Here is a 17,913-nt window from a genome sequence, read left to right on the forward strand (position 1 = left end):
GAGGCGAATTTGTGCCCCCACCCAGTTTTTTTTCTTCCAAAGCAAGGCATTTCTTCACCCCAGACTGAAGTCAAAAACATGCGCATCTGCCGAGCAGATGAGTCATTGTCGCTGTAGATGATGAGGTGTAATTGTATGTGTCATTCTTGTTAGATCTGCAACTACCAGGGCCCCGCGAAGGTGGTGGTCCAGCTGGTCACCTGCTCCAAGGACCCTCACCTCCACGCCCACAGCCTGGTGGGCAAGCAGTGTGACAAGGGCGTGTGCATCGCCGACCTGCAGCCCAAAGACTCCAGCATCAGGTGCGGATCCGTCAGAACACCAGGGCTCATCTGAGGCTTCTGAGCTTTCATTCGCTGACAGGAAACTTCTGTTTTTCTGACAGCCAATGTATGGCACTGGGGACTGTCACAGTGAAAATCCACATGAATAAGTTAATGGATAGAAGAGGTTAGAGTTAATCCATTCCCCTGGGTCAGGGCTCCAGCGAATATAAGAGTTAATGTTGTAATCACAACCCAGGATATCAAACTCAACTGTTGGATTTCAGAAAAAATATATATAATATAATATAACATAATATAATATAATATAATGTAATATAATATGAATACCAGGATTTCAGAAAGAAATATATTGTTGGCTACATCTTTGAATAGTAGCTTCAGACATGTTCTCCAGACATAAAATTACAGCACCTTCAAGTGGCCACTGTGACATTACAGTAACGTCGTGACAAGGTCATGTGTCAGCTGATGCAACCTTGGAAATCCTAAGTGCGTCTATTAAAGTGTGATGCGCTGTTCCAGCTTTCCGAATCTGGGCATCCTCCATGTGACAAAGAAGAACGTGAGTAAGACTCTGGAAGAGCGCATGACAGAGGCCTACAGGATGGGCTACAACTGCGGCATTGTCATCCACCCCGAGATTGACTGCCTCCAAGGGGAGGTCCGCCTGCCCAGGGAGCTCACAGGTCAGCCTCTTCACGCCTCCTTTTACAGCCGATTCCAGCCAGGGACATGGCCACATCGCTGTGTGCGTAAGCTCTGTTTATGTGTAGTGTTCTAGACCCGTGAGAGCCGTGTCTCTCTCTGTTGTGTGTTTGGTTGTTGTACTGTGTTGTGCTTATGACAGTTGTTTGTTTTCTGTGCTTCTATATGTTTGTGTATTACGTTACCTTATTGGCATTCAGCAGACGCTCTTATGCAGAGCGACTTACATAGGTAGGGCTGCACATTATAGCCGCCGTGATACATTGAATAGCTATTTTTAGCGCAATAACAGCTATCCCCGGTATGTGCCGTTGGGTTTATTCCCATATTGTTTTCCCTTTAGTCATACCTAATTTACATGTCACCCATTTATAGAGGCAATTGGGTTAAGTACCTTGCCCAAGGGTGTAACAGCAGTGCCCTAGTGGGGAATCAAACTGGCAACCTTTCGGTTACAAGTTCTGCTCTTTACCACTATGCTATATGATAGTTGTTTTCAAGTGTCATACTCTGTGTGTGTCTGTGTGTGTTGAGTTGTGTTCATGTCTCCTATGTGTGTGTGTGTGTATTGTATTGGTATGCTGTGATACTCCTTTCAGAGTCATTTGTATTCTGTGCTTGCTGTATTGTTTAGTTGTATCTCACACTGTGTGTGTGTGTGTGTGTGTGTGTGTGTGTGTGCGTGTGTGTTTCCTCAGAGCACCAGAAGAGTCTGATTGCCACTGCAGCAATGGCTCAGTCTAAAGAGATGGATCTGAGCGTGGTGCGGCTCATGTTCACCGCCTTCCTGCCAGACAGCGATGGCGGCTTCTCGCGGAGGCTGGACCCCGTCATCTCCGACCCCATCTACGACAGCAGTGAGCGCGCACCTCCACAGACTGACACCCCTAAACCTCACACCCAGTCTGTCGTTTGCAGTCAGTCTCAACTCACAAATATCTGTCGGGCTTATGATTACAGACACAATATATTAATGTGTGGCTTATCACGGCAGTATCTGAAGTCACCCAGCATAAGATAATAAGTATCTGTTATAGCTGTAAATATCTCATTCCCTCAAATCTCGCACCATCTAGGTAGCTGTAGCTCAGCTTTCTGTAAGCCCACAGCAAGTCCAGACCACATCCACGTCTGTGCGTGTTTTTATGCTGTCGCAAATTTGCTCAGAAAACGTTATCGTGCCCCGATCATTAGGCCTATTTTATGACGTCTTTATAATCATGAAATTCTACACAGTAGATGTGAATGCTCGCTATTTGTGTTAAATGTAGAGAAATAAAACCACATCAGTCCCTGGTCTGGTTTCCTTTCTCTGCCTCCGCGCATGTTAAATGCATGTGCAGGAAACTTCCTCCGGCAGCGGCTGCACAGAGCCGAAACTAGGCCTGCGCTTTCGATTTCACCCCCCCACCCCCCGTCTCGTGCGGCTGCCTGTGGGGTGCGCTCTGATTGCCGTGGCATCTCTCTTTTTCTTCTCTTAAATAGAATGTCTTTTCCTTGGCTCATACTGAAACGAAAGCCGGGTAGTTTTCCATTGGGCTTTCAGAGAAAACCGCAAATATGAAAAAGGGTGATAATGAAATAAACGATGTAATAATAAATGATGTAATCCATGCTGGGTGTGATATCGTTCTTATGCTGGTGTCAGAGATAATTCCAAGTGTGCAAGGAGGTGGCGACACTTTCTGGAAAGCCTCCTTGATGACTTGATGAGTGCTTTTTCAGTTTTGACTTAAATTTGGTCAATATTTAATTTGATTTAGATTTTTTTTTATTGTGTTGAATGCGTTTGCTGTATATGTGTTTTGTCACGTGTGTCTATCATATAGATGTGTGTACATTTGTATATTTTACCATCAGGCATAGCTTAGCATAGCTTAGCTTGGCTCATTAGAGCCAGCTGAATAATTAATCAAACAATTTGTTCAGATCATTTTGAGGGGACCAATTACTGTCATTAAGAATATCAAAATAAACCACAGGGAAGGCAGACTTTCAATGCTACAGCCTTGACAAGGCAAGAATATAAATGCTGATCAACCCAAACCTTTCAGTTTCGCTGTGTTTTCTCACAGAGCCATTTGTTGCCTTTAACCTGGTTTGGTGCTTGTTGAAGCCCCAGCCTGTGTGTTTGTAAAGAAATGAGTAGATGTTGGTGTGTAGGGCTTGCCTGTGTGTTATTGGAGGGTGTGGAACAGTGAGGTTTAATGCTCCCTCCCTCTCTCTCCCCTACCACAGAGGCCCCAAACGCCTCCAACCTGAAGATCGTGCGGATGGACCGCACGGCGGGCTGCGTCACTGGCGGAGAGGAGGTGTACCTCCTGTGTGACAAAGTGCAGAAAGGTACTCTTCCTCTGCAGCTTCACGTAAAACACCGACACCAGAATGCGGGGCAGGGGGGAAGGGTCCTGATTACTGTTCAGGTCTGGCAGGGACCTGGATCTGTAAGCAAAGCCACCGTCAGCTTTCACGATGTCTTGTGTTATCTGCCGCTGTTCTAGTGGGAGCGATCTGTGATCGTGATACAGTCTGAAGGAGTGCAGTAGGTGGAACCCAGGGGAGAACGGTTTGAGCTGGCAGGAGGGCTGCACTGGGCCCTGCAAACCGCAGTGGTATTTGGGACTGTATGCATTGCACTGCACCCTGTGCCCCTGGTCTCTCAGTGCTTCTCCTTGCTGGGGGGGATATCCCTAGCAAACACCACAACATCCCCTTGTGGCTTTCTCTCATGTCAGTCGTCTCTTCACGGGTCAAACATCGGAGGTCAGAGGGCATATACTGTTTGCTTTTGACTACCTAAGCCAGTATTGGGCTGATGATTTCATTTCTGCCTTATTTACAGTAGTTTGCCATCTGTCACATTCCCGCCCATTTGACTGATGGCAAAAATGTCATGTGGAAGCAGGAAAAAAATGTTTGCTCTATTCGTTTTCAGTTCCTTTGTCAACCTGCTACTGCAATAAACAAATACATATTTAGATAAAAATGTACCCTTAAATATGGTGCCATTGAAATGCAGAACAGTCTCCAACTCTGTGGAGTCAGTGCAGAGTTAATAAGTTGTGTGGATTTGTTGTAACTTCTTTTTACACTATTAATTATTTCCTACTCAGGACACCATGTGGATAGAGGCCAGACCTGTATATTTATAACAGCATTTCATCCCCCTGGAATATGGCTGTGATGAATTCAGTTTGGCCCCAATAAAATACAAACGTGCATCCCTCCATAGGAACTTCTAGCTACCTTTGCAGAAGACGTAATCCCTGATGATAGATACAGGCCTTTGTGCCTCACTAAATGCTTATGATAACCGCTAGGGTGGCAACGCAAAACATTGGCGTGTTACAGTGCAGCCGCGGCCACGGTGTAAGAGCGCTGTGTGATGAAGACCTGGCAGAGCCAGCTGTGTGCTGTTGGAGTGTGCACTTCCTGCTGCGAGGCGCGCACACAGGCAGCGATAGCGATCTGTCGCCCTCAGCGGTTTCAGAGCCAGCGCGACGGAGAGATCTGTACTTTTCATGAAGGAAGTTTTCGGTCCCGGTCTCCGACCTGTGGGAATTCCCCCCGCCGCCGAGTTTAAAATGTGCGTGAGGAAGAAATTCCAAAGCGCCGTGCCGCTCTCTGCGGACGCTGAAAGGCAGGCGCGTACTTGCCTTGGAATTCGTCCTGTTGTGTTTGTGACCTTTCGCTGTGTCGGATATCCTGTACATTACTGAACATTTTGCTGATAATAAACACCAGTGTGGCAGTGAGAGTGGCTGATATGGTGACAGACAGTGAGTTACTTTGATGGCTGTGTGGATTAGTGGTGAGGACCCATTATGGGGGTGGGTTCAAATTCTTCAGCACATCAGTTAATTGATTAAATCATTTTGTTGAATTGTTTTCAATGAAATGCAAGTGTAAATAGGCTCTAGATTACCTGCTGTCATAATATATAGTTGTGGATAAGAGGGTGTACCAGTTAGGTAGTATAGGATGTAGAAATATTCTAGAGAGTCTGGTCTGAAAGGGCTGCCGTTTTGTGATATTTCTCAGTTCGGAATACAGTAGTGAAGGTTAATGGTTCCCATCATGATGTGTGTTTGGAAGGTGATGGCAGACTTTGACAGGCAACTGTATACATATTTTTAATTAACATTGTGGCTGTTTTAATACGGGTGGGGTCAGACAGACGAGCCACCACATTTCAAGCACAAATTTCATTCAGCATCGCAGTACAAGATGCATCTTGTAGGTGAAGCGCTGTGAAAGGGTGAGGGAGCCAGAGGTGCGGCCACAGCAGAGGGGTCTGATTACAGAAGGCCTGTCCTGGGATCAGCTGCCCTCTGATGACCGATCCGGCTGCTTCAGGACACCGTCTCCGGTAGCGTGTGTATCGGGCAGGGGTGACAGGCGACGTCTTTGTCGTCCCTGACAGATGACATCCAGGTGCGCTTCTACGAGGATGACGAGACGGGGCTGACTTGGGAGGCCTACGGGGACTTCAGCCCAACGGACGTTCACAGGCAGGTCAGTGGCACGGGCATACTGCAGGAGCTGCTAGTGTTTGCATCTGTGTTGTGCTTTCATACATCTCAGAGCACTGCTGCTCGCCTATCGCACAGCAGCTGTTTTGCACCAGAATGCTCACCGCACATTCAGTGACATGGAGACAGATAGTTTTACTGAGCCAAGTACACTGGGCAGGACACCAGGGAAGGACACCAATCTCTTTGCAGCCATTAACTTCTTGTGACTCAGTATCTCCTTGGAAAGGCAACCAGGGGACACACTGACCCTGATCACATTACAGTTTGATCGCCAGCGTAGCTGAAGAATGAAATATCCCATTTCCCTACTGAGCTTTGTAAAAGCTGGTGTCACATTTCAAAGAAGCTGTTTTCACAAATTGCAGCTTTTTCATAGCCTAGCCCATTGCAGATATAACTTAATACTGCATTACAAAACATTGCATTGCTGTCAGTTACTAACACTTGCAGAACATTGTGTGTCTGTGTGTTATACAGTATATGCACAAGACTCTACTCTGTAAATATTGAAGCTATTGACTGCAGTGTTCACTTGGGTTTGTCAGCAAGTGTGCATACTTTGTAGACATTATTTTTAGACTTTCAACAACATGTTTGATTCCCTGGATTCAATTTAGAAATATTTAAACATACTATTCATAGGTACAAGCATAATCAACAGTTTTGTTTATGCACAGACCATTGACAGATTGAAAACAAATCCTGACCCTGCAGACTGGTTTTATCATCAGTATCATTTTATTCAAATATCAACGGCTTCTCTTCCTGCAGTTTGCAATCGTCTTCAAGACCCCGAAGTACCGCGACCTGAACCTCCAGAAGCCCGTTTCTGTGTTTGTGCAGCTGAAGAGGAAGTCAGACAACGAGACCAGCGAGCCCAAGCCCTTCACCTACCACCCGCAGGTCATCGGTGAGACACCGGCTGCAAACACTGCCGTTATCTCACAGTGGCATTGTAATTTACCCACCGTAATCATGACTTCTAAACAAGTGTACAAAGGTATCCTGATGGCTTTTCTTTTTCAGCCAATCAAGTTAACATCAGACCTGTTAAGTTATAATTTACAGTGCACGGCGAATAAAGACTGACAGCCGCTTGTATTGTACGTGTGGTATGTGCGTCTGGCGCTTCTGTAGGCCAAGGTTATTTGTCAGTCAGTGATGTAACATGCTGTGCTGTGTACGCCCCTGATTCCTCTTCCTGTTGTTGTGTGCAGACAAGGAGGAGGTGCAGCGGAAGAGGCAGAAGACCCTGCCCAACTTCCAGGACTACGGTCCCTCAGGGGCGGGAGGCGCCGGGGGAATGTACAGGGGGGGCGGGGGCGGCCCTGCCACGGGAGGGGGTCCCGGCACTGGAGGAGGTACACGGATCTACACAAATCTAGCTCTCAGTGCTCAAGCAAGGAAACGGATGAGCAGTGCACTTCTAATTTGTAATACTTGAAATACCAGTTTAGCATTGTTAACGTAGGCCAGAAACTGAAAGGAAAAGTTCAGTGATTCAGAGCTGTACTTCACAGGGCTTCACATGAAATATCTCGCTCTGTTAGATTGTGTCTGGTAGCGTCTGCCTCTGTGGAGCTGATTCAGGATGTGCTCAAATGTAACTCAGTTTCTCGTCTTGTAGGCCACTCCTACTTCCAGGCCTACTCCGCCTACGGGAACAACAGCTACGGGAGTGGCTACTCGTACTCCCAGGGCGGGGGCGGGACTGGCATGAAGCACGGTGAGTGCTGGAGCTATCATTCACCAACATCAGCAGTTTGTTGTAATTCCTCTACCCCAGCCTAACCTGGCAGAGGAATGCCCACAGGAAAAGCTCATCTTTCTTATTATCAACCAGAACACAGGACAGTTGTTGTATCTATGTGTGTGGTGTTTCCCTCTTCATTGGAATTATAAAAGTAAGATACTGCTGGAGAAGCTACAAAGAGCAACTGAAGAGTTTAAGTCACAGTGTCATACTCTTATGTATTCAAAACCGAACATTGAATTCCAACAAATGGTACCTAAGCCCATCAGTGCACTCTTCACCCCCTGTCCTCTGAAGATGCTGCTTAGTTAGAATTGTGAGCCGTATGTGCAGGTAGCATCACTGTGAAGGGCTGGCTTCCTTTGTGAGAGAGCTGTAGTGTCCCTGTGTGCTGGATGTGACGAGTGTCCTCTATGCGGCAGCCTCGCAGGCCCCCCCAGGTGACGCAGGCGATGGCGGAGACAGCGACAGTGACGATGACCCGGCAGCTGGGGCGGTGGTGAGGGCCAGTCCGGCCTCCGTGACTCAGGAGGTGGCCTGTGCAGGTGGCGAGAGAGGCGGAGAGGCGGGGCCCGAGGAGGAGGCGGGGCTGGCGTCAGAGCAGGCTCTCCCTGAACCCACAGAGGGCCGAACCCACGGTGAGCTCCCGCAAATACAGAACCGCTTTAATTCTGCCGCATAGCTGCGGCAGCTGCGGAACCGTTTGGAGAAAGTTGAAGCTTGTTCCCTTCCACCGCACTTCAGCTGGTTTTGCGTTGGCCTCTTCCGCTTGTGTCATGCTCATCACCGAATGACGCAGACGTTTGATCTTCCAGAGCATTTGGCTTCCTCTTGCAGCAACTGGAGCTGTTAACATTTACAGCGCAAAGTGTTCTCAGACATGGCCCTTTGATGTGGAGGAACGCGGTGTACAATGAGTCTGAAGTTTAGTCAGACCGCCCCCGTTCTGACAAGCAGTACGGCAGGAATCACAGTGTTTCCTCTCTAAGGGTACCTGTAGGATTGAATCAAATATATTACATTAATATTACATAATATTTTGTTGCAAATATTGTTATTGAGGAATAAACACAGGAGCAGAGCATAGCAGGACACTGCAGGTTTTCTGTAGGTGTGTTTCAAGGGCAATCTGAGTGGTTATGGAAAAAGTAGAGAAACTGACCATGGCCGCCAGCGTAGAGTGAGAGGCGTAAACTCGGTCGCTGTGTAACCGTGTGTGTACCCCTCTGTGCCCCTGCAGAGTGTCTGCTGGAGCAGAGGATGGTGGAGCTGGCCCAGCGGCAGGCCCAGGCCCTCTTCCAGTACGCCGTCAGCGGGGACGTCCGCATGCTGCTGGCTCTGCAGCGGCCCCTCATGACCACCCAGGACGAGAACGGAGACACGTACGTCACCCGGCTGGCTCCCGCACCCGGCTTCATGGAGCTACGGCTTGTGTCTGTATATGACATTAAGACGTTCTTCACCAGGAATGGATAGATTCAGCACAACACAATGTGGTATCCACAGTGGGGACAGAAGTCCTTCTACAGATATTTTCTCTCACCCATGAGAGAAAGTTGAAAGCCTTTTGACAGAACCAGACTTTCTGTCAAGTTAGATTATAAAGCAATAATAATTCTACAATATGCTTTTTGATTTAAGAAATGGGTTCTCCTTTTGGTACCACATACTACAACTGAAATTCTGTGAAAGAGAAGTCACAGTTACAGCTCGACCTGCGCCTGATTGGTTCTATTGGTGCTAATAGATTTTGCCCCTCCCTCTGTTTCCCCAGAGGCCTGCACCTTGGGGTCATTCACAGCCGGACGGACACAGTTAGGAGTTTGGCTGAGGTCATCTCTGTCCTTCCAGGGGAGGACGTGGTCAATATGAGGAACGACCTCTACCAGGTAACACACACACACATACACACAGGGGGATTGAAATACCAGAACAGTATTTTTCATTTAAGGGAAGGCGTACTGGCTTGTAGTATTTGTTTGGCAAGTTATAGTTAGTAATACATATCAGTGAAGCTCACCGTGTTCACTGAAAATTATTCAACCCAAATTCGTTTTGAAGACAAAAGAGATGAAGGTGTAGGTTGTTTCTCATCTTCCAGAGGCATGCTTTTGAATCAGTTTGGAAGAATTCCCCCCATATCATCTCCAAGTCAGTCTCTAAATGTAACAGCAAGCATGCTAACACTAAATGTGGGAACACCATCCCTCCAGGAAATAGTCCCATCATTTATATGCATCAGGTTTAGGGTTATCGTTCTCATCATTTTACAGTAAATGTTCTCTAGCCAAGGGTAACTTTAATTCTTCTAAGCCGGTCTCGGCTAAAGATTCAGTTAGGATTGCAAGGACTTGAGTTAGCAGCATGGTCCTGCCTAGAGCAGGGTCTGGTCTCTGCAGCTGATCAGCCCAATGGTGACAACTGCCTATTCGTTTTTCTGCCTGTTCACACATTGCGGATGGACAGGCTCACCTGTCAGCATCAGTAAAGCCTATCAAGCTGCAGCAACAAAAGAACCGGTTTTGTTATGAAAGGGAAATGGCTGCCTGAGGTGATCTGTTTGAGGAAATTTCAGAATGAAAACAATACTATCTAATGGGGTATTCCAAGCAGTGTTTTGGTGGGGAAAGTAACATTATCTTACCAGTTAATTCTCCGTGCAATAGTACATCGTTTCCTCTCGGAGGCGGTGCGTAGAGATGTGGCAGCGGTGTCCGAGCGCGTGTCCGTGTTGCCGAATGTCAGCGCGTGCGTGTTGCCTGTCCGCTGCAGACCCCGCTGCACCTGGCCGTCATCACGCAGCAGGAGGAGGCGGCGGCGGCCCTGCTGGAGGCGGGGGCGGACGTCAGCCTCGCCGACCGCCACGGAAACACGGCCCTGCACCTGGCCGCCCAGCAGAAGGAGGGGAGGATGGTGGAGCTGCTGCTGCAGCACCGGGAGACGGCCGGGCTCCTCGACCTTCCCAACGCCGCAGGTGCGCCCCGCACACGCGCCGGTCACGCGGTAACGGCATCCCGCTCGCAGGGGGAAATAACCGGCCGCATGACCCCGCCCGGGAAGCATCTGTTGTGCCGTGTTGAGCGTGTGTGATATTTACCTCGTGGCACTTTGGCTGTGCGCTGTACTGACTGTCCCCTCTGTCAGAGTGTGTATTGTGCTGTATTGAAAGTGTGATGAGTTTAGTTATGCTAATGTGTGCTGTATTGATGGTGTGAAAGATTCTGTTTTGCTGTGTTGATGGTGTGATAGTGTGTCTTATGCTGTATTGATGGTGTGAAAGATTCTGTTTTGCTGTGTTGATGGTGTGATAGTGTGTCTTATGCTGTATTGATGGTGTGAAAGATTCTGTGTTTTGCTGTATTGATGGTGTGATAGTGTGTCTTATGCTGTATTGATGGTGTGAAAGATTCTGTTTTGCTGTGTTGATGGTGTGATAGTGTGTCTTATGCTGTATTGATGGTGTGAAAGATTCTGTGTTTTGCTGTATTGATGGTGTGATAGTGTGTCTTATGCTGTATTGATGGTGTGATAGATTCCTTGTTTTGCTGTATTGATGGTGTGATAGTGTGTCTGATGCTGTATATGCTGTGTTATGCAGTATTAACAGTGAGTGCTCTGTTATGCAGTATTAACAGTGTGAGTGCTCTGTTATGCAGTATTAACAGTATGAGTGCTGTGTTATGCAGTATTAACAGTGAGAGTGCTCTGTTATGCAGTATTAACAGTGTGAGTGCTCTGTTATGCAGTATTAACAGTGAGAGTGCTCTGTTATGCAGTATTAACAGTGTGAGTGCTGTGTTGTGCAGTATTAACAGTGAGGTGAGTGCTCTGTTATGCAGTATTAACAGTGTGAGTGCTGTGTTGTGCAGTATTAACAGTGAGGTGAGTGCTGTGTTATGCAGTATTAACAGTGTGAGTGCTGTGTTATGCAGTATTAATAGTGTGAGTGCTGTGTTATGTAGTATTAACAGTGAGGTGAGTGCTGTGTTGTGCAGTATTAACAGTGTGAGTGCTGTGTTATGCAGCATTAACAGTGTGAGTGCTGTGTTATGCAGCATTAACAGTGAGGTGAGTGCTGTGTTATGCAGTATTAACAGTGTGAGTGCTGTGTTATGCAGTATTAATAGTGTGAGTGCTGTGTTATGCAGCATTAACAGTGAGGTGAGTGCTGTGTTATGCAGCATTAACAGTGTGAGTGCTGTGTTATGCAGCATTAACAGTGAGGTGAGTGCTGTGTTATGCAGCATTAACAGTGAGGTGAGTGCTGTGTTGTGCAGCAATAACAGTGAGGTGAGTGCTGTGTTATGCAGCATTAACAGTGTGAGTGCTGTGTTGTGCAGCAATAACAGTGAGGTGGCTCTCTCCTGTCCGCAGGGCTGTGTGCGCTCCACCTGGCCGTGCTGGCGAACAGCCTGGGGGCTCTGAGGCAGCTGCTGCAGGGCGGGGCCGACACCGACGCCCGGGAGCTGAGCTGCGGCCGGACGGCGCTGCACCTGGCCGTGGAGCTGGACAACATCTCCCTGTCGGGCTGCCTGCTGCTGGAGGTACCACGCCGCGGGGGGTCAGCTGTGTCAGCCGCTGCGCTCTTCCCAGGATTCCATATGATCCAGTGTGCCGTGTGGGTGCGTGATAAAGCATGCTGTCTGTGTGCATGGTGCGTACTTATGTAAAATCGGGTGCGTTCTCCGCAGGGAAACGCACACGTGGACTCCTGCACTTACAACGGCTCCACCCCCCTCCACATCGCCGCTGGCCGCGGCTCCATCAAGCTGACCGCCCTCCTCATGGCCGCAGGTGGGCCCCGCTCCCAGCTCCAGCACCAACTCGTGCAACACACACGCAGCATAGCGCCAGCCTTCTCCTTCTGCCTCAGCGTTCCCTCGGTACCAGAGCGTTACATACAGCCCCCAGCGGGGGCAGCGGGGGGAGCTGCACCTCCGCAGCGACACGCGCCGGTTAGGGACTGGCTCTGTGAGGCTTTGGTGGAAATAAGGCGGCAGGGCAGAGCTGTGACCCACCCCGCATCTGGGTCACACCCCGTCACTCTCTCCACTGCTTTCCATTAACCGATCGGCTGCACACAGCTGCCGTAGCGGCTGCAGCAGGCCTGGGAAAGCAGCGGGCCCATCTCACAAATGGCTATTTATGACCTTCTCATTTCTCTCTCGGTGCTTTAAAAATGTTTCCATTTTCCTGTGCCTGTGAATATTTCCACGCAGCATGTGAGCCTATGTGAAACTACATAACCCAGATGCTAAAGCAACATGCAGTGGCAGTCAGAAACTACTGGATGTCTTAATTGTACATCCAGTTACTGATGTAGAGACATGCAGCTTGGATTGATGTATATTGTTTTAATGTATAGTAAATAAACATAAATTTTAAATATAGATTTTTATAAAAATGAAATGCTTAATTGAACTTAGTGCTACCTGCTTGAATGTTGTCACAGAGTGCAATTAAGGACTGGCTCGCATCATTAAAATGTCATTTCCACAGAAATGACTGGTATTTCTGTCAGATGATTGGAAAGGGCAGTTTGACGTGTAAATCCCTGTGTTGTTGATGAGTGCGCTTGCGAGCACTGAGGCGTGTCCAGCCCGCTCATTCTTTGCAAGTTGTTTTTCTCTTTGCCCTGCTTGACTAATGTTGCAGGGGAAATCCTGACCAAATAACAGCATCCCCCCTCGGACAGGGTCGGTGGTTCACTGACGCTCTCTCCCCCGTTCGGCCTAGGCGCGGACCCGCAGAAAGAGAACGGCGAGCCTTTGTACGACAGCGAGGATGAGTGCTACGCCGAGGAAGAGGAGGATGAGGATGAGGGCTTCGTCCCGGGGACCACGCCGCTCGACATGGCCGCCTCCCCTGAGGTCAGTGACCCCAGAATACGGCGTTACCTGCCACAGAGCCCCAGTGAATCATTCCCAGAGCCAACTCATTGCTCACGTAATTCTGTTACTACCAGCGCATTTAGAATGTAACATCTTCAGATGACTGCTGCTGTGCTTGGATAGGGGGTAATTTCTCACTGTGTCTCACTGGAATTGTTACCTTCACTCATCTGTATGACATCCTGTCAGTGTTGTGTATTATAACATCTGTCCTCTCGCTGCTGTGGTATATACAGTTTCCATTGTAGTTTCTCTAAGTCAGTGTTCGAGCTGTTCTTCCCTGGTTGGTATTTTAATTTTAAAGAGGTCCTTTCTGAATTATTTGCTACCCAAATGAGCTTTCCCCAAAGTCTCCTATGCTCAAAACAAGAAAAAAGGGCTGTACCTCGAATGTTGGATTCCTGTATTCCTTTCCGTTATTTAGTCATCCTAAAATACAGAAATGGTTCGATCCTCTGCCATTCCTGAGGTGCCATCACTGACCCATATTCTGCCCACAGGTTTATGAGCTTCTGAATGGTAAACAGTACCAGCCAGAAACCAGCTATCTCACTGTGCCTCCACAAGGTAAGCCTCAACCTAGCACACCATCGCTGGGTATTTCTCATTATATTGCATTGCATTATTGTCATTTAGCAAACGCTCAGAGCAGCTCACAAGGTACAACTACAAAGTGCATCTTCTGCTGTTCAACAGATATCCGTAATTGTAAGAAATCCTATTTGACTGTCCGGGGGTAAACCTGTGTGTTTTCACTCAGTTGTTCTGTTTAACAACAAGATTGTTCTCCTATTGCTTAGTATTTCTCTTGTGATCTTTCTTATAGGAAAGGAGCACCCTGTGTAGATATGTGCACTGTGTGGGCTTTGGTAATCTTGGGTGTGATGCAGTGTGAATTGCGAGTGCTCTGCTGATGTGCCCTCTGTCTGTTCTCCCCTCTCATTTGTGGGGGACACAGGAGACCTCCAGAAGCTGGATCAGGGATCCAGGCAGGCGCTGTGCCGGGCCCTGGAGCAGCCCCCGCAGAGTTGGGAGAGCCTGGCCGACGTGCTGGGTCTTCGCGTCCTCAGCAGCGCCTTCAGACTGAGCCCGTCCCCCGCCCACACGCTACTGGACAGCTACGAGGTACGGCACCCCGCGGAGGCTGGCAGGCTGCTCCTCCCCGCCGTTCGCCGCCGAGCTCGACGGACACCGTGACAAAGCGCGATGATAAAGCCCATTGTTGTGGCTTCAGAATTTCCAGAGATGAGTCACGTCCTTGACGAGTTTCTCATTGTCTGAAAGTTGACGCCCCGAGCGTGAAGAGTGCGCTCGCTTTCTGGAGATGACCTTTCCAGCCCAAAGCAGAGGAAGGCTCACCAGCACGCTCACAAGCAGTCAGAATGGGTGCATTGAGGAATGAGTGGTCTTCAGTTCCCTACCTGACTCAAAAGCTACCAATGTTCAACACAGTGCCTTTCCCCCATCCTCTGAGCAACTTGCCCACACTATCATTCTCTTTACAGCACCTGCCAGGTCAAAGCCCCCACAGTGAGGAAAGCACATCAGATCAATTCATCTACACAGCATCAAAAATGATTACCATGGCACAAGCTGTGCCACGCCCCCGTATACACTGTTTCCAATGTTAATGACTTCCAACGCTGATACATACAAATAATTAACTTCACTTAAGTACAAAAGACATATCATCTTTTCCAAAGGTGAAAATTTGGTAATGGGGAAACAAACCTTTTCATGTAAGCAAAATCACAGCGGAGGACACCTGTGCATCAGGCCTTTCCAAGTTTATTTCAGTCCTACACTGTTCTCATCTCACTACTGACACCTGCTGGCAGCTCTGATTACCAGCTGCTCAATATCAAGCCATTACAAATGAACCTGATGTTATACCTGTCAAGCAAGTCAGTTTACCTGTGATGTCTATGCAGTTTATTGCACTGTATTGAGTTTATCATTTTTGGATATAATAGGAATTTTCCAGGTCAAAAACTGAACACTGGTCGTACGTTGACTTGAATGGATCCAAAGTGGACATGCAGCTTTCCCCTGTGAAGTATGATGGCGAGTAGACCATTGAGCAGAGGCGCTTCAGTCTGACACCAGCCTTTACCCCACACGTGCAGGTATCGGGCGGCACCCTGAAGGAGCTGCTGGAGGGGCTGAGGACTGTGGGCAACAGATGCGCCCTGGATGTCCTGCAGAAGGCGCTGTGTGGGGCCATGTGTCAGGAGGAGGACGCGTTCCCCCCTCAGACGGCAGACAGACTCGCAGGTGAGAGCTGCACGCGCTCGCTCCGGTGGGACCGGGCATGGCAGTCTTCACGCCGCCTCACCTTTCCGCACGTTTGTTGTTGTGGCTCTACAGCTGGTTATATGATTCAGATTCACCGTGTGTCTTAAGAGCCATTCACAGTGAATTTACATCCACGAAAGTAGCAGCTTTTAGGCACTTCAGATTCCCATCCCATCAGTAGCTTTTGATAACTGTCATTAAGACCTGAGATGGAACAAAGATCAGTAACCCATGGGTCAAGGTAGACACCAGTGGTTTGGGAGGGAAAAAAAACAAAACGTTTAAGACATCTTAGACATATTTAAAGGATGGCCTTTCCCTGCTGTGACATCACTCCCCAGCCTTGATGGAGTTTTTTGTGCCTCCCCTGTTTGAAGGTTTCACTGTAATGAAACGACAGCGGCACCGCTCTGGTACAGCTGGCTTTCCCCTTACAGTTGAGCGCCGTGAGCAATCTCTTCGAGCGCAGTCGGTGTCATTTTCATTTTCATGGTTATCAGGGGATTCCCAGGGAAAGGGGCGAGGAAATCCAGCTCGCAGAGAAACGCAACTCCCGTCAAATTCCCCTCCAGCGCAGTTTGAGAAATCTCTCTACTCCTCACACTTCCACTTCTGACATTTGCCTTTGTCAGGGCGGGGGGGGAGTTGGTTGAGAGTGTCAGTAACTTGTAACGGAGAACTTCCATGCACTTCCCCTTTTCTCTGCTTCCTCATTTACATACGCTGCGGTGTAAGGCCCCCCTCCTTTTACTCGTGTTGTGGGCAGTGACACTCCCTCACCGCTCCTGGTTTCTCTGGTTCTGAGGAAGCCACGGTGTGGCCTTGCCCTGAACCGGCTGACCTATGACCCTGAGGCTGTGCTTGTTCTCCAACCTCCTCCTGACCCTGGAAAGGTGTTATGTTGACAGGAAGGGACTCCCAATTGGTCTAATTTCATCCATGTCACAGAATTCATAAAAAAAAAAAAAAACACACACAGAGACAGTGGTATAAACTGTGAGCCTTTAACGAACCATCTCTTGGACTTGGTTCCTGTAAGACTGATGTGATGCCTGTGATGACAGGAGTCATCATGGCCTGTGATTTGTTCGTTCCTCTTCCTGCTCTTGCGCTCACTCTAACGCTCTCTCTCTCTCTGTGGTCCTCCCCCAGACGGGCCCGTCCCTCAGCACGCGCTGGACCTGAAGGGGGGCGATCCCGAGGAGGGGTACGCGTGCGACAGCGGGGTGGAGACCTCCTTCATGAAGCTGAGCCTGAGCCTGTCGGGGTCGCTGTGCGGGCCCCCCGAGCCGTCCGAGGTGCCCGCCCCCGGGCTCTACGCGCCGGGGGAGGTATAGCGGCGGCCCGACCCGCCAGCATGTGCACCTCGCAGCCCAGCGCCCACACAAGACTGCATCAGCCTCAGCGGGCTCCAGGGGGCGCTAGGACGGAGTCCCTTCCAGCACATCATTCCTCAGGCATAAGCTCTGTTCACTTCAGATGCAGTAGTGATGCACTTGACAATTTTTTTGCTTCGTTTTGCATATAGTTATTATGGTTTTTTTTTTAACTGCTCATGAGTGCTGAGAATGAAATATTCAAGAATTTTTAACAAGGGGGAGCGGGACATACTACTGACAAGTGGTCACAGACATTCTCTGTCGACAGAGTCCGTTTGAGATTTTTGTCTCTCTCCTGATCCATGGAATCATGCCTTACGTGCGATGTGGGGAGTGAAAACACCTGGCTTCGTTTCAGCTGGGTTGCATACAGCGCTCAGAAGTCCGGAGAAGGAAGAGGACGCCACTTTCAGCCCTGGAATTGAGAGGCCCCTGAGGGGCTGTTCTCATGAGAGAACGGCATCAGTCTTCACTGTGAGCAGGTGACATAACTACCGATATCAGTCCTGTCCATGTATAGGAAGCCTGTGATATTACAGCAGTGAATGCAGACAACCATGACAATACCTGTGCTATAGCAGAAACAGTAGCCTTTTGCTGCCTTCCTTGCCCATGGTCCCAATAGAGCACTTGAACAATAAGAATGATCATGAAAATTGATGCTTGTTTGTCTGGGGGGGGGGGGGCAGCAATTGGAAAAATTCATTATATGGCAGCAAAGTTTCTGTCAACATAAACGATTACAGAGAATGGCTTTTCATGACATGGTGCCATGAGATCCTGTTTATACAGAACGACGTCTTAAAGGCCAAAGATGGTGGAAAGCAGTTACGCTCCTCCTAATGCCCTCAACTGTCTTGAAAGACTGCCAATATTTTTTTTTTTTTTAAAAAAAGGAATGTACATTTTTTTTTTTTCCATTTACCAAATGTTTGCAATTTGTTGACTGGCATTTTTTGTAATTGCATTTAAAGATGTGTTTTTGTTTTTTGGACCCTAGTCTAAAATGGTACGTGGATAGTTTTTTTTTTTTAAAAAAAAGCTCAACTATGAACTGAAAGTTTGTGC

General features: G+C 48.5%; 1 protein-coding gene across 1 annotated transcript in view; it reads left to right on the forward strand.

The window, feature by feature from the left end:
* LOC118769632 (nuclear factor NF-kappa-B p105 subunit-like) overlaps window positions 1-17,525 on the forward strand; it is a 28,106-nt gene extending 10,581 nt beyond the window's left edge. The window contains exons 6-24 of the mRNA XM_036516840.1: window positions 154-302; window positions 810-973; window positions 1,691-1,849; window positions 3,231-3,335; window positions 5,416-5,507; window positions 6,299-6,437; window positions 6,745-6,888; window positions 7,155-7,253; window positions 7,703-7,918; window positions 8,521-8,662; window positions 9,055-9,169; window positions 10,053-10,254; window positions 11,655-11,824; window positions 11,972-12,074; window positions 13,017-13,150; window positions 13,672-13,738; window positions 14,130-14,296; window positions 15,298-15,445; window positions 16,619-17,525. Of these exons, the coding sequence (XP_036372733.1) occupies window positions 154-302; window positions 810-973; window positions 1,691-1,849; window positions 3,231-3,335; window positions 5,416-5,507; window positions 6,299-6,437; window positions 6,745-6,888; window positions 7,155-7,253; window positions 7,703-7,918; window positions 8,521-8,662; window positions 9,055-9,169; window positions 10,053-10,254; window positions 11,655-11,824; window positions 11,972-12,074; window positions 13,017-13,150; window positions 13,672-13,738; window positions 14,130-14,296; window positions 15,298-15,445; window positions 16,619-16,803 (2,700 nt within the window). The 3' untranslated portion in view covers window positions 16,804-17,525. The remainder of the gene's footprint in view (window positions 1-153; window positions 303-809; window positions 974-1,690; window positions 1,850-3,230; window positions 3,336-5,415; window positions 5,508-6,298; window positions 6,438-6,744; window positions 6,889-7,154; window positions 7,254-7,702; window positions 7,919-8,520; window positions 8,663-9,054; window positions 9,170-10,052; window positions 10,255-11,654; window positions 11,825-11,971; window positions 12,075-13,016; window positions 13,151-13,671; window positions 13,739-14,129; window positions 14,297-15,297; window positions 15,446-16,618) is intronic.
* The last annotated feature ends 388 nt before the right edge of the window (window positions 17,526-17,913 follow it).

The sequence above is a fragment of the Megalops cyprinoides genome, chromosome 22 (assembly GCF_013368585.1).
Source record: "Megalops cyprinoides isolate fMegCyp1 chromosome 22, fMegCyp1.pri, whole genome shotgun sequence".
Taxonomy (NCBI): domain Eukaryota; kingdom Metazoa; phylum Chordata; class Actinopteri; order Elopiformes; family Megalopidae; genus Megalops; species Megalops cyprinoides.